The sequence below is a fragment of the Protopterus annectens genome, chromosome 1.part1, assembly GCF_019279795.1.
Source record: "Protopterus annectens isolate FY-2018-M chromosome 1.part1, PAN1.0, whole genome shotgun sequence".
NCBI classification, from domain to species: Eukaryota; Metazoa; Chordata; order Ceratodontiformes; family Protopteridae; genus Protopterus; species Protopterus annectens.
In genome coordinates this window covers 1,457,794,238-1,457,810,650 of record NC_056726.1, presented here as the reverse complement: position 1 = coordinate 1,457,810,650, position 16,413 = coordinate 1,457,794,238, and the positions used below count along the sequence as shown (strand labels likewise).

Below are 16,413 nucleotides of genomic sequence, written 5' to 3'. Positions count from 1 at the left end.
TTTGTTAAACAGGTAGGTAGACTGATCTGAGGACCCTTTTCAGTCACAACTTGGATATCAAGACATAAGATTGCACAGTTTTGAAATAAATGTAAAAAAAAATCAGAACATGTTCCAGAGATTTACATGGACGTTTTAAAAGGAGATGCAATAACCATACTTAATAAGACTGACAGACAATGGGAGCTACCAAATTACTCCTTATGACAAGATGTGCTGCAACAAAAGAACGACTAAGTAAACTAGTAAAATATTGTAGTAAATGTTCAGTAAGACAAGCAGGGAAACTAGTAGCTACAGGCATTCCAACTAACAAATAAAGACACCTCCAGGCACTCCAACTAACAAATAAAGACACCTCCAGCCACTCCAACTAATAAATAAAGACACCTCTGAGAGTTACTAACAGGGAGTAACTCAAAAGCACCATCATTTCATGTGTTTGCAATGTAAAATAACATAACAGAGCACTAATTAAGTCTTTTAATGAAGACCAGTCCTGCAAAGAGCTAAAAGCCACCATTAGGAGCTGCACAGCAAAGATGAACTGAAACCAATATCATAGGCTAAGGATAGCCACAAACCCCTCTTTAATAACACCAGAAAACCAATAAATAACACCCAGTACTACACTGAAGCAATCCAAAATGGCAGCTTCAACTTAGATGCTAAAAATATAGTTTATATATTGCAGATTTTACCCCAGAAACAGTCACTGAATCTCCAGAAATATCACTTACTCTGTGACAGTCCCTCTCAAGGCCATTAATCAAGGAGCCTGAATCCTCATCACTGACACTGGATAGAGACGTGCACTTAGAATACAAATGGATAAACTCAGTATTTCCAGATGCAGACCTCTCTGCATCAAGCACAATTTCCCTTAAGAGCACACAGGGAACACATTCAGCCCAGGGTCTGGATTTGTCTATATCTGTCTCCCTCCATGTCCCCAATAAGACTCCCCACTGTTACAGCTGTAGCGTTAGGTCCTCAGCTGAGTGTCCAAGCCAAGTCATCCAGCACCCTCTCTGTGAACCCAGAGCTTCGTGTCCCTAACCCAAGTAGCTGAGACACACACACACACACACACACACACACACACACACACACACACACACACACACACACATACACACACACACACACACACACACCTGGGAAAGGCTGGCACAGATTTACCTGCTGCTGTGTCCCCTTCTGCCCAGAGTATAAGATAGTTATCAATACCACCAGACACTCCACAGTAAGCTACTCTAAGGCCCTTAACAAAGGGTGTCCAACTATACTACTGTGTAATATTAATACTAATGCAAATGGTAGTAGTTGATGAGACAGCTAGGCCTTCAGGAGTGGCCCACACAGTGTCACCAAATAAACATAAGCACTCTCAAAGGTTAAATACTTTCTAAAAGGGACCAGCCACAATAAAAGTTTGAAATATATTTAATAATAAATAATAAAAGAACATGAAAATACTGAATATATATTTATAGCAAACCACAGAGTTCAAATGACATGAAATCTACTTATTACTTTCCCCTCGAGTGTTTGACAATGTTCTGTACAGACATTTTTGTAACATTTTTTTCCTGTAAAAGCACAATTAAAACTTCTCCAATAGCTAGTTGCACACAGGATAACTAGTCTGCCGTGACAAGCATTGTCCACATAATGGCAAACCAGACACTCCTGACAGTGAGTGATATTCTCACTCCAACAGTCTAATCAATAAAAAAGGGTCTATTGCCATGGATATGAACTTTCCTATGGTCTCCGTTACTGGCTTGGTGGATATGGGCATTCTGAGGCAATGCAGAAATTGCCTCATGTTTACTTACAACCAGTTAATTCTCAAACAAACTGATATGGTATGTGAAAGATGTATTTACACAATGTCACTGGAAGCAAAACTCTCACATAAAGTACTTTTAATGTCAAAAAGGTTGCCAGTAGTACTCATGCTGCACCCATCAAGCACAATTCAAAGCAGACATATAAACCCTTATTCACAATGGCATTTATATGTAACCTTCCTAAACCACAAAGACCTCCTAAACAAAGTACACATACGAAATACACTCAGCAGCTCCAAATGCACTCTTTCAAAACAACGCCCACATCAACACATAGAGCTACATCTCATGGAAGCTCTACCTCTAAGCCCATAAGGCAAATCAACACATAATCCAACATTCTAGTTACTGAAGACTCCATTGTAATACACACTAATGTCCCTCTCACCAGGCTGAGTAAGGAGAAAGTTACGGTCAGTTGCTTATCATGGGCTAAGATCCACCACATTACGCATGCACTCAGGTCATTGGACCACAATTACCAATATTACTCAGCCATAGTCCATGTGGGAGTAAATGACCTGAGACGTACCTCCCTAAACTATATGAAGAGAGACATCATGGAGCTCTTGGAATATGTGTCTCAGGCTGGGAGGAGCCTAGCACTGAGCAGCACTTTACCTTCTCCAAGGATGATGACACAATATGAACAAAAGATGATTGACTTTAATAACTGGCTTAGTTTCTAGTGTCATAGTAACGGGGTGCAATATTTGTCAGCATGGAAGGAGATGGTCAACAGACCACGGTGCTTTGCCAGGGCGGGTCTGCACCTCTCCCCTCTAAGTTTTTGAATATTAGCTAAAACATTGTCTTCCCCCATAGTGCCTTTTTTAGGCAATGCTAAACTGAAAGTACTTCTGACATAGCAAATCAAAACCAAGAAAATCTAATGGTATTACTGGTCAATGCTAGGAGCCTAAACAAAAAACTCCATTCCCTGGAAGCTCTCTTTACCTTAGAGAAAGCTGATGTCTGTGTGGTCTCTGAGACATGGTTTACAGCTGCAGAGAGCACACTAACAGTGCAAAGTTATAATGCCTTCCACACATTTAGACCAGCTACTTGGCAGGGACTAAAGGTGGAGGTGTGTCTATTTACTTCAAAAATAAATATACTTCAAGGCTGGTCAAACAGGACAATGCACTTGAGCTGCTCCATGCTCAAATCACCATAGATAAAATCCAATAACAGTTCTTTGCAAGCTATAGGTCCCTCTCTATGACCCAGTTAACCCATACCACGTATTTAAACTTATTAGGAACACTAACCATCCATCCCAATACCATATTTATGGGAGTCCTGTATGACATCAAATGTACATGCACATAGATTCCTGGATTTTGCAAACACAAACACCCTAGACCAGATAGTCAATACACCAACCAGGAGTGGAACCAGATCTGGGCCTCAGTAATATGGGAGAATGCTGCACACCCCCCTACTGTAATGCATTCCCTGGTAAGGTTAGACCACAAAATGGTCTCCTTTGAAGTAAAAATAAAACCTGGACACCCAGCTCAACCAGGAATATTTAGGAACTATTCTAAGGCTAACCTCCTGCTATTAAGTGAGAACTTGGCAAAATTTCAAGCCCCTATAAACCCTGAGAACACTTCTGCCTATTCAGAACTGTTCAAAGAAACCGTGTATAAGCAAGCTAATAGATGCATAGAGGCAGCTGTATCCATCAGGAAAAAGTACAGAATAAACTCGAAAAACAAACCACGCTGGTGGAATCATAAAATCAATCGGATGTATAACAGGAGGAAGAAAATCATGGCAAAAATTAGGAGGTACAGCACCCAGTAGGACAAAAGCACTCTCATGAAACTAAACAAACAACGCAGAAGGCAAATAAAGTCTACCAAAGCCAAATATGAGTTAAGTTTGGCCTCCTAGGCCAAGGACAACCACAAAGCATTCTTTAGCTATGTCCGCAACCTCACAGGCAATACACAATTGTGTGCAAAGCTCATTGTAAATGGAGACACCTATACTGAGGCAGAAGATATACCAAACCTCCTGGCTGATAAATTCAGCTCTAACTTTACTCCTCTCTCTCCCTCAACCTTCCCTCCAGAAATATCATCAAATATAACTCCCCCTACTATCACTAGGGAAGATGTCCTTAATGTTCTAAGACCAAGAACACTGCATCAATGGGCCTAGACAATATCCCAGGATGCCTTCTAAATAGCATGAAACATGACCTATCAGGGCCTCTGGAATTACTATTTAACTGTAGCCTCGAAACAGGCTTCATGCCTCATGAATGGAGAATGGCAACAGTCAACCCTCTGCACAAAGGTGGGCCATCTACAGACCCTGGAGACTACAGACCCATAAGTCTCACTAGTCTTACATGTAAAGCCATGGAAAGAATTATCATGGAGATGATCAATAGAGATACAGTAAACCTCCACACACTGAACCCAACCCAGTTTGGTTTTGTCAAGGGCAGATCATACCTTTTTGTTGTCAGGCCCAAAACAGAATACCCAATGCTCAGAGAATACTCCCTGCAATATAAAAAAAATATATTATTTTCAGGGATGGCAGAATGACCTCATCTGGTCATCTGACTCTAGGTTCTCACAGTGTCTCCCTTTGAAGCTGAGACAGGAATTTAGCTTAGATGGCTAGAATACACACCTAAATGTTTATGGCAGTACCCTGGAGCCATGAAACAATTACAGTACTTCCCCTCTTTTTAATGAAGCTAATAAACAATGGCTTCTTTCATACCTACTATCTCCAGACCTATTCATCACTGTAGGATGCCATTTTAATGGTTTAATAGCTCATTTACAGTTTATTTATTTATTTATTTACATTTGTTGACTGGGAGTGTCTGACTGGACGTAGGTCCATTTTCAGCGGAGGCCCGGGGAGAAAAGCTCCACAGTTAAATATTCAGACAGTAGTTACATTGGACCACTTTAAACTCCAAAACCATATATATATATATATACATATATAAATATATATATATATATATATATTTATAATTTTTATATATATGTATATTTGTTTTTATGTATATATCATATGCATGTAGATATATGGGTGTTGGTATATATATGCACATATATGTGTGCATGTGTATACATATATATATATATATATATATATATATATATATATATATATATATATATATGTATATGTGAGCATGAATTATATGAATTTTATAAATGTTTGCTTATAAATTTTTTTAATATATGAAATATTGTATGTTCATGTACTTGTATAATTTTATACACAAATATATATATATAGATTTTTATATTTTATATATTTTATAAATTAATATATTAGAAGTAGATAAGAAAGTGTATCCAATTTAGCACATTTTAGATGTAAAAGGGATTTGTGAAGTTATTTTTAAAATGGTTTAGTTTCAGTCTCTCATTGTCAGGCTGTATGTGCCTTTAAAAGCAAAGGAATTTTATGAAATTGGCACGTTTTTTAACAGGATGTATAAAAACCAGTCTTTGAATTTTAAACTTGTTTAGTTTCTGAAGAAGTCCCGTATTTAAGCGGGACGAAAAACGTATTTTTATTTTTGAGCGTTTAAAACAAGTATTAAAAACCGGTGTTTTCGCAAGTCCGGCCGTGTTTATTTTTTCATTGGTTTTCAGTAGTTACATTGGATTTACATAGCAATTAACAATTTGATTGACAAAGCAATTAACAATTACAAACATAGTTACAGATGAAAAACATAGTACATCAGTAGACAACCAGAATCTTTATCTGTGAAGTACATAACAGACATTAACAATTGTTACAGTAAGAAGTTCCTGCTGTATAATAAGTAGTTAGGCTTATGAGCATCCGAGCTTGCTATAATCAAGGTAGTTAGTGGGCTGGAAAGAAAGGTAGTGGGTGGATGGGGTGGGTGATATTAAAGTGGGAGTTGCAAGGGCATAGCCAGCATGTTTTTAAGTGCACTTTTAGTAAAGTTTTGAGGTGGGTGCATGATGGTACGAAGGTAATTGTGGGTGGGAGGGAGTTCCATAATTTGGCAATGGCGCAAGAGAATATTGCTTCATCAGCAGAGTTATTGGCTTTAGTGATCTGCAAGTGATTTTTGTTGCTGGATCTTAGTGGTCTGGTGGTGTGATAGGGTTGGAGTAGATTCTGGAGGGATGGGACATTTACTGGATGGTTTACTAGTTTGTGGACGAGTGTGAGTTGATACCATTGAAGGAGGTGAGGGAGTTCAAGCCAGCCCAGTTCAGCAAGTGAGAGACAGTGGTGAGTACGGTAGGATGCCCCTGTGGGAAATTTGGCAGTTTTGTTGTAGCAGGTCTCTGGCTTGTTTACATCGCATTGCCTTAGGTTGGTATATAATGGAAAGGCATAAAGTAGAGTGAGATAAGGTGCGAATTTGCTACTGAAATCTTTGCTGCTTTGGTGAGAAGTTGCTTATTTCTGTATAACGCTCCTAGTTTTTTGTGGACTTTTTTATGGTCATGGATATTTGAATGTCAAATTTTAGTTTATTGTCTATTTCCACTACTAGCAATTTGGTTTGTTCTGTTGGGTGCATAGTGGTGTTGTCTTTTGCTGTGATGTTAAAGTGAGAGTTGTTATGTTTTGTGGGTTGGAAGATGAGTAGTTTAGTTTTGTTTGGGTTGAGTATTAATTGGGCATTGGATAACCAAGTTTCAACAGAGGAAAAGGCTTCCTGTGTGACTTTTTGCAGTTTGGTTAGGGACTGGGCTGAGCAGATGATGGTTGAGTCATCTGCGTATTGTATGAGTGTGCCATGTTTGGTGGCAGAGGCTAGATTATTGGTGAAAATAGAGAAGAGTAGGGGTCCAAGGATGGATCCTTGGGGAACCCCTATAGAGACAGGTAGTTGGGGAGATATGTCATTCTGCCATACAATGGATTGTTGGCGGTCAGACAGTTAACCCTGAAACCAGTTGTTGACTGATTTAGAGAAGGATAGGTTATTGAGGACAGAGATGAGTTGTTTGTGTGGGACCATGTCAAATGCTTTAGATAGGTCTAGGAAAGTAGCAGGGGAGAGATAGCCATTGTTTTTATGCTGAAGGATAGTGTTAGTAAAGGAGAGTAAGGCAATGGTGGTGCTATGGTTTGGTCGGAAACCATGCTGAGTACTGGAAAGAAGGTTGTTAGTAAGGAGGTAGTCTGAGACTTGAGAGTGAATGCATCTCTCTAGTATTTTGGAGAGTGGAGAGAGAATAGCTATGGGGCGGTAATTGGTTAGTTCTGTGGAGGGGCCACATTTGTGGAGGGGAATTATATGTGATACTTTCCATAGTATGGGAATGTAATTTTCTGACAGAGATCAGTTAATTAAGATGGATACTGGGTAGGCCAGAGCATCAGCTGCGATTTGTAGGTATTCACGTGGGAGGTTGTCTGCTGCTAATTTGGTGGGCTTAAGTTTAGTTAAGAGTTTTTTATGTTGGAGGTAGGTACAGGAGAAAAACAGAAGGTAGTGGGGAGATTACTAGTTGAAGGTGTGAGTTGGAGGGGAGGGGGGTTGTGTTGTTTAGCTAGTGATAGTGTGGTTTGTGTGAAGTGTGTGTTGAATGAGGTAGCAATATTTTCAGAGGAGTGAGGGATGTTAGGAGGAGGGGTACTGACCTTACCTGGGTGGTGGATGGAGTTTATGGAGGACCAGAATTGTTTGGGGCTGTGTTGGGAGGAGACTAGGGCAGACTGGTAGTATTGGAATTTGTCCTGTTTTACTAGCTTTTTGACTCTATTGTGTAGTTCTAGGAATTTCTGTCTAGTTGAGGGGGTTTTGGTTTTGCACCAGTGCTCCCAGGCTTTATCCCTGTTTTTCATTTCTGACTTAGTGGTTTTCTGTAGCCATGGGGAGGGTTGTGCTTTGGTTCTGGAAAGTCTTATGGGGGCAAGGTAATTAAGGATGCTAAGGAAGGTAGTATTAAAAAATTCAACTGTGTCATCAAGACTGATATACATTAGAGGATGCCAGTTACATTCTTTGAGGGATGAGATGAATGTGAGTGGGTTAAAGTTTAGTTTTTTACGTATTTGACGGTAGATGACAGGTTTAGCTTGGTATAGGTATTTTTTGAGTAGGAATGTTGGGGAGTGATCACTGAGGCTATCTGATAAGCAGCCTGTTATATATGACTGGGGGCTCTTACTGACTAGTATCCAATCCAGGGTAGTGTGCTCGTTGGAGTTTTTATTTATCCTGGTTGGCGACTGGACTAGTTGGGTGAAGCCATGAAGGTTTACATGACGGGTTGGATGGTTGCCAGAACAGGATTGCCAGTCAATATTGAAATCACCTAAAATTATAGTTTCTTGGGGGAGATGGTGAGTAGACCAGCTGAGGAGGTTTTCTAGTAGAGGGATGTTTTGGCCAGGTGGGAAGTAGCATCCAATTATGTTGATGGTTTTGTTTTGGTTTATTTTGAGGTTGGTATACATTATTTCTTCATTGTCTGTTTGTGGAGCTGATGATTTTAAGATCTGGATGTTTAGATGCTGTTTAAATGTTATAGCTACACCGCTTCCTTTCTTGTTTAGCCTGTCTATTCTTAGTATACAGTAACCAGTAGGGAGGAGTTGCTCACTGGTAATGTGAGGTTTTAGCCAGGTTTCTGTCAGGATGATTATATCTGGAGAGTACAAGTCTATAGTGGCATGGAGTTCATGGACTTTGTTGGATATACTTCTAATATTTAGGCTTAGTAGAAGGAAGTAACTTGGCTTTCTATTGGCTGTGATATGAGAGAAGTTGTGATTTCTAGTCTGATTATGAGGATTGGGGTTGGAGATGGTAGGACCAGGGTTGGGGTGGATGTCTCCACTTAGGGCTAGTTTAATATGCATGAGGTTATTAGTTTTCTCAGTTTTTGAATGTGTTTGTTTATTAGGGAAACATTATGATTGTGCTCTGTGGGTAATATGTATGGAGGGAGGGTTACTATGTTAAGTTGAAGGGATGCTTTATGTTTGAGTAATATAGTTGCTAGAATATGCGGGGGGTGCATAGGGATGGTTTTTGAGATGGTGGGAGGGGAGCTGAGTGAGGGTGAGACATGAGTGGTGGTGTGAGTAGTAGTACAGTGGTAGTGGTTGAGTGGGGGAATGATGGAGTTTTGGTAGGATGTAAGATATGCAAGGAGAGTGCATGCAGTGAGCATAGATATGGTATGTTTATACATGTTAGCTGAGGAGGAGTGATAGTAGTGGGAAGATGGAGGAGGTAGTGTTGGGTTTAGTGCCGTGGTTGGCTATTGGAAAGATGGGGAGGGGTTTGTGAGTGTAATAAAGGTAGGACCACTGGGGTTGGAAGGGAATAGGGGGCAGGGTAGGGAGCGAAGTGGGTAGAGACCCTGTTAGTTGCTATTATGAGGGGGCTGGAAACAATCAGGTAACAGTATACTGATAAAAGAACATATGATAGTGAATATCGAGACTCAGGTAGGTACCCTGTATTTCCTCAAACTATCAGTTAGCTGTGCCCCAGTTCAGGCAGTTTTAATAAGTTTTATGCAAAGCCGAGCATGAGGAGCTCAAAGGGTGGTTGTAGTTTTAAAAATGGTGCCTGCCACAGGTAACATTTATTAACTTTGGGGTTGGCTTAAGGTAATAAATAGGGAAGGGGGAGGGGAGAACAAGGTTGTGAACAGACAGTTCTTTTGTACTGCTGCTAATGAGCCAAAGCAAAGACAAGTTTGTATTTAAGAAACAATCAGAATTGACCAAGGACTGGTCTGAAACTGTAAGTCATTTCTTAACCATTTCTCAGGTGGAAAAACAGGATAACCTTGTATCAGTAGACTACTGTGGTATCAGTTTAAATTAACAAACACACAATATTGATCAGTTATGGATACTATTTGTTAACAGAAGGGAATAAGAGAGAAAGTGGAAGATGAGTGTGTGTATGTGTGTGGGGGTGGGCTGCTTACAAGCCAAAGCAGAGTGCTCTCCAGAGGATAATGAATATCGGCTCAAACAGGTAGACACATACTCAAAGTTAACTTTAGTTGTTTGCAGACAGTTCAGACCCGGACTGCGCGTTTCTTATAAGAATGATAAAGGTGGTACCACAGTTCAATACTTCGAGTGGTCTAGAAAAGAAGAGCACAGAGAGGAATAAGCACTTTTGAGGTGTAAAGATATATTATAAAGATTACACAAAACAAACTGAGCAAATAGCTACTGCATACAAGAAAATATGTCTTGAACCAACTACTAGTATATGCAGATACTGAACCAATTGTTAAAACATCACTGAGAAGGGACCTCAGCTGACAGTTATGCAGTCACAGATAAAAATATAGTGAGCAGCACTCTATCCTGGGTCTCTAATGTGATTCTGTCCACCAGTAACAGCACAATTATATAGAAATAATTAGACACCAGTATGAGCTGTCTAGATACAACCCATATACAAGAATAACATTAGTTAACAAGGTGAAACTATGCAAATAGACCATACTATTATACTAAAAACAACTTGGTGCAGACAAACAAAATGCTAGCATGGCATAGTAATTTCCAATAATAAAGCATAAATCATATTAGATGTCTAACACAATTCAACATAAATAGGCATTTACAGTTGTAAAACACTTACTGGAGAGACACTGAGCTCCTCATGGGGCCTGTAGCAGAGTGGATTGTTTTTCTTAAAGTAAGCTAGCTGGTTAACATCTGCTCTTCCAGGGTCCTTTCCTAACATATATACATACAGTTCTAAAACATTGGTAACATAATCATCTGTACAAATCATTTTGGCATTCAAATGCCACACAGTTCCAATACATTTGTAACACAAGCAGCTTGTACACATCAGTTTGATATTCAAAGGCTATCATTCTTTACAAAACTCCAACTAGCTATGCTAGCACTAGCCAATATCACCCCCCCCCCCGGAAGATTCAAGCTAATCTTTCAAGTGACCCTTCAGAAACGTGGCTTGAGAGAAATAAGCCTATCTGGGAATATGTTACTCCATTCCCTGTCTTGACAGCCCATTTGCGTTGGCATTGCTGATCCCACTGCGGTGTTGTACTGTCATGTCACATGCCTGCAATCCGAAGCTCCACCTTAGTAACCTGACATTTTGCTGGCTGGTTCTATGTAGCTATGTTAAATGATTGTAGTCTGTAACTATGATGCATTTCCTTCCATACAGATAAGGCTAACGTTTCTGCAGTGCCCATATTATGGCTAGGCATTAATTTTCTAGAGCATAACATTCCTCCCTGGGTTGGAGCCTATGACTGAGATAAACCACTGGCTGTTCTTCTCCCTCTGAAGAAACCTGGCTAAGTACAGTCCCAGCCATGGTTTGAAGCATCCACCTGCACAACAAATTATTTGCTGTAATATGGACTGGCTAACACAGGGGGCCCTCCCAAAGCTCCTGTAAGCTTCTTGAATGCCTGCTCATATGCTGGGGTCCACACGACCTTATGTGGCCTGTTTTTCCTCATCAGGTCTGTGAAGTGAGCAGCTATTGTATTATAATTGGGAACAGACTGTCTATAGTATCCCACTGTTTCTAAGAATGCCCTCACCTGATTTTTGGTAACAGGGGCAGGCCATGTCTGAATGGCTTACACTTTGGCAGGTTCTGGCCTGATCTTACCACTCCCCACTCTATGTCCCAGGTAGGAGATGTCTACCATACCTACCTGACACTTACTGGGCTTAATGGTCAACCCTGCCCTTTGCCGCCAGCCCAGCACCTCTATGACATGCTGAATGTGCTCTTCTCAGGAATGGCTGTAGATGGCAATATCATCCATGTAAGCAAGGGCATAATCTCCTGCTCCTGCTAGGATATGATCTACCAGCTTCTGGAAAGTTGCAGAGGCATTTTTCATCCAAAGGGCATCTTTGTGAATTCAAACAAGCTGAAAGGTGTCACAAAGGCAGACCTCTCTCTCTAGCATTGGTAGTCAAGGGCACCTGCCATTAGCTCTTGGTCAGATCAATAGTGGTTAGATATTTATCCTCACTCATCTTCTCTTAAGGCTTCATCTGTCATAGGCATGGAATAAGCATCTGACTGTGCGACTATTTAGTTTCCAGTAGTCCACACAGAACCTGGTGCTGCCATCCTTCTCTGGTACCAACACCAGTGAGGAGGCCCGTGGACTGCTGGACTTCTGGACTACTCCCAGTTCCAACATCACCTGTATCTCCTCCCTCACTCTGTCTGACTCACTTGGGCACCCTGTAAGGGGTCTGCTTTATAGGCCTTTGGGGTCCTGTATCCACATGGTGCTGCACCAGGTGGGTGCACCTTGGATTACTAATGAACATGTCCCCAAAGCCCTGTAACACTGCTCAGATTTCTCGAGCCTGGAAGAGCTGCTGGGACACTGCAACCGCTTCCACTAAGGAGTCAGTCCAGGTCTAACTGAGGAGATCAATCAACAGATCCCACTCAGACTCCTCCTGCCATTCACTGCAAATACTCAGCACCAGGGCCTCCCTATCATGGTATGGTTTCATGGTGTTAACATAGTACAATTTGTGCCCCTGCCTCCTGCCTAGCAGTTCTATCATGTAGTTAACAGCACTGATCTTCCCTACCATTTTGAAGGGTCCCTCCCAAGCTGCCTGCAGGTTATTTTGCCTGACAGGAATGAGCACAATCACCTGCTGTTGCATAACATACTCTCTGGCTTGAGCATTTCTGTAATTCCAGACCATTTTCTGCTGTTGGGCTCCTGACAGGTTCTCATGGGCCAAGGCCATGATCTCCCTAATCCTTTTCCTGCGGTTTAGGACACATGCCACAACAGACTACTTGTGAGATTTATACTCACCCTCCCACAGTTGGGAGTTTTACTGGGGACCTGGACAGAGACAGATAGAGAGATCCACACCCTGGAGTGAATGTGTTCCCTGTGTGCTCTTAAGGGACACTGTACTTAATGCAGAGAGGTCTGCATCTGGAAATACTGAGTGCATCCATTTTTATTCCAAGTGGACGTCCCTCTCCAGTGTCAGTGGTGAGGATTCAGGCTCCCTGATTATTGGCCCGGAAAAGGTAGTCACATATTCCACCAAAGATAATCAAGGAGCATGTCCTAATTGTACTCTCTAAAACAAAAATACCAGTTCTATGGGTCCAGACAACCTGCCTGGTTGCCTAATATGCATCATAAAACATGCAATAGTGGAAACCTCTACTGAAGTAATTCAAATTATGCTTAGCCACAGGGTGTGTCCTAGAAGTATGGAGGACTGCTGTTATGATGCCCCCTCACAAAGGGGAGCCATGCTACAAACCTCAGGAATCTAATCAGTATAATTTGCAAAGCCTTTAGAAGACAAGACATCTGACTTAATTAGCCATGACATTAACCCCCCCCCCCTCCTCAGCCAGGCCCTCAGCAGTCTAGTTTTTCTCAAAGGAGGGGCCATGTTTATTTAATTTAGAAAGGTCATGGAAACAGTGTATAGTGGCTATTTGGTTCACACGGCTTATGTGGATCTGGCCAAAACATTCAGTATCATCCCCTCCATCCTGAAATTCAGTCTCATACCGCTTGCTCAGAGGTGACCTGTGCCTGACATATAAGGCCATGTCAAACCCAGATTTGATGAATATGCTTCACCTCAAAAAATCTAGATCCCTCAGAACCACAAGGGCAGGAGACTTAAACCTTGACACGGTTATAAATAGAACGTGCTGGAGGGACAGATTCATCACCCAGAGACTCCCTATGCTGTGGAACAAAATCCCGGTACATGTGAGGCAGAGCACCTCGCTGGCCTTGTTCAAGAGGAATCTTGACCAATGGATGGGAGATCGCAGATATACCCCAGGGATTACTTCAGTGTCACTGCTTGACAGAGGCACAGAAAAATGATAGGCATAGTTTTTATTCAAACTAAAGGGGTGGCGAAAGCCACATAACTATGGGCTAGGCTTATAAATGCCCTTGGGCAGATAGCCTAGTATGAACCTATGAACCTATGAACCTATGAAACCTAAATGTAGAGTCATATATGGTAAGGTGGACAGCTATCTGGCTGAAAAATGGAACCCATGTAGTCAGGTTGTCAGGAACCAAAAAAGCATGTAGTGGTATACCTCAGTACTCAGTGCCGGAACCCCTTCTTTTTGGTGTATACTTCTCAAACTTCCAAACCATAAACTCATATCTATGGCTAACTACATTTGCTGATTACTGTTAAGTTGTGTTATATTGCCTAATACCCTCAGACAAAGGATCATATAATAAGAACCAATCCTCACAAAGCAATGGTATACCAAAAAGGGGCTAAAATTAAATGCAAAAAATACAGTCCTGTCAAGTTTGGTAAACAACTTTCATGTACAACTTGCATCACAAGTGGTCCTCTAATTCAAACAGATACAACTGTCAGGAATGTTGGCAACATGGTTAAAAGCTTCCTTTACTCTGGCCACTATATGTCCAGGTAGTCAGGAGTCCTTCTGTGTAGCATAGCTGACTTCTAGAGACATTCATCCAGGTCTAAAGAAGTGATCATCCCACCAAAGCCATAACCAGGGCAGGGAAAAGGGAGTGGTTGTCTTGGGTACACATTATTAAGGGGCACAACAGGCAGGTGTCAGTGATGCATGAGTGCAGTTACCAGCATTGGTTTAGGATGCCATGACAGTATTGAAGCTTCATAAACTAATGCTGATCCTGCATTTTTGATCACAGCTGAAGGGCTTAATATGTGTGGTGACGTACCAAGCTGCTTCAACAACTTTTGTTTTTTAGTCTTCAACTTTGAGGAGACCATTTCTTGGCTCCTCATTCCTCACATTGATTTGAGGAAGGCACAGGGTTGCAAGCTGACTTAGTTACAGTTCCATGATCTCTTGCATCTCCAGAAGAGACATAGTTTCACAAATACTAGAACTAAAGATTTAAATCACCAACAACATATATAAATAAAACACACTGGAAGAACAGGCATGTTACCAAGCATTTACTACATCTTTAGAACAGACTTCCCTTGCATGTAAAATAGAGCAACACCCTTACCATCCATCAAGACAAACAGTAATGACTGGGTGACCATCTGCCCTTCTAAAAGTAGGAGGTACAACATGACAGAAGTATTGGTAATCAGCATATGGTCTCATGACCGTCTAGCCTTGACATTGCTATGATCTTTGGATCCTAACAGACAAGTAGTGCAGCAAAGGATTCACTGATCGTCAAATGCTCATTTCTTCCTTCTCACCTAAGCTGGTAGGTTGAACTACAAGAAAATCACATTAATTATCATATCCTCTAGAATCATGCATGAAATCAAGCTTTGTTTGTCACGTTTATCCCGATATAAATACCCTTTTTCTTTAAGCGGTACCATCATACAATGACAGTCATTCATTCAACCATTTAATTCAGTTTGTGAGGGTATAGAATGCAGTACCCACTGCAACTGCTGTTTGGGACTACAGTACAATAAAACCAAGGGAATAAAACAACCAAAGCACTATACCATGGAGTAACCCAAGGGCAACACCCTTGCATGTGTCTCTAACTTGAGATTGTTGGTTCAGAAGAAATAAGTAAGTATTTTTCATGAAAAACAATAGCATTAGTTCATAACAGTACATATTGTAGGTCACAAGAAAACAGAACAGATATTACAGTTTGGTACTTGCCTTCTCCTTGAACACAGGGTTTCCTGAAAGCCTGCTGAGGTGCACAAATTCAAGGTGCAGCGAACCAAACTCTGCCAGGATGCTACTTCCTGCTGAAGCCCAGCCCCAGCTCCAGCTGATGCCACTGAAATGGAAAGGAAACCAAATTTGATTACGTGCATGACTGCCCAAAACAACATTAACCACTTACATTTCAGGACAGGTGCACAGAAGACAGTACATATACACGTGAACAGACAAAACTTTGTCTTTATCAATATTAATGCTTGCTGCAATTTAAATCTCAGGAAGAAATCTAAAATGTTTTATAAAAACACAGTCAGCAACTCTCACACATATAATAAATAGACAATATATAATTCAGAAAACTGACATGGCAGGCCTGCCTAACTCATTCCAATAATGTAAATGAAAACATTACCATGCACACCTCTCAACTCGCCAGATTTTCTCAGAATGTCCAGATTTTTGCCTTATATTTTTTGTCTGTCCGTCAATAAATTTGTGATTTTCTGGATTGTTGTGGCAAATCAGTGAGGACTTAATTTACTAAATAATAACAGAGTTTCAGACTTCATACCTTTCAGAAACTGTACGGTAACACAAGACCTTTTATTCTAGCAACTTTCTGAGTTTATAAGAGCAATATTTAAAATGTGACCCTATTTTTGGGACTTTGTCCCCCATTATTTTTGGCTTTGTCCAGATTTTTTGTGCTAAGAGGTTGAGAGCTATGCTACAACGGTACATTTGTTGTCAAAATGTGACAAATAACATCAAGCAGATTAAACCAATAGCAGAGAAGTTCTTGAGGTCAGGAGGACAGAAAATGTGACTCCTGCCGAATACATAAGAGAAAGGTCAACAATTAGTACAGGGTCATAACGGTCACTTGCATACTGTAGAGAATAT

General features: G+C 40.9%; 1 protein-coding gene across 1 annotated transcript in view; it reads right to left on the bottom strand.

Moving 5' to 3' along the window:
• LOC122816395 (mannosyl-oligosaccharide 1,2-alpha-mannosidase IA-like) overlaps nt 1–16,413 on the bottom strand; it is a 1,552,790-nt gene that overhangs the window by 481,910 nt on the left and 1,054,467 nt on the right. Inside the window, exon 6 of the mRNA XM_044089154.1 lies at nt 15,502–15,625. Within this exon, the coding sequence (XP_043945089.1) occupies nt 15,502–15,625 (124 nt within the window). The remainder of the gene's footprint in view (nt 1–15,501; nt 15,626–16,413) is intronic.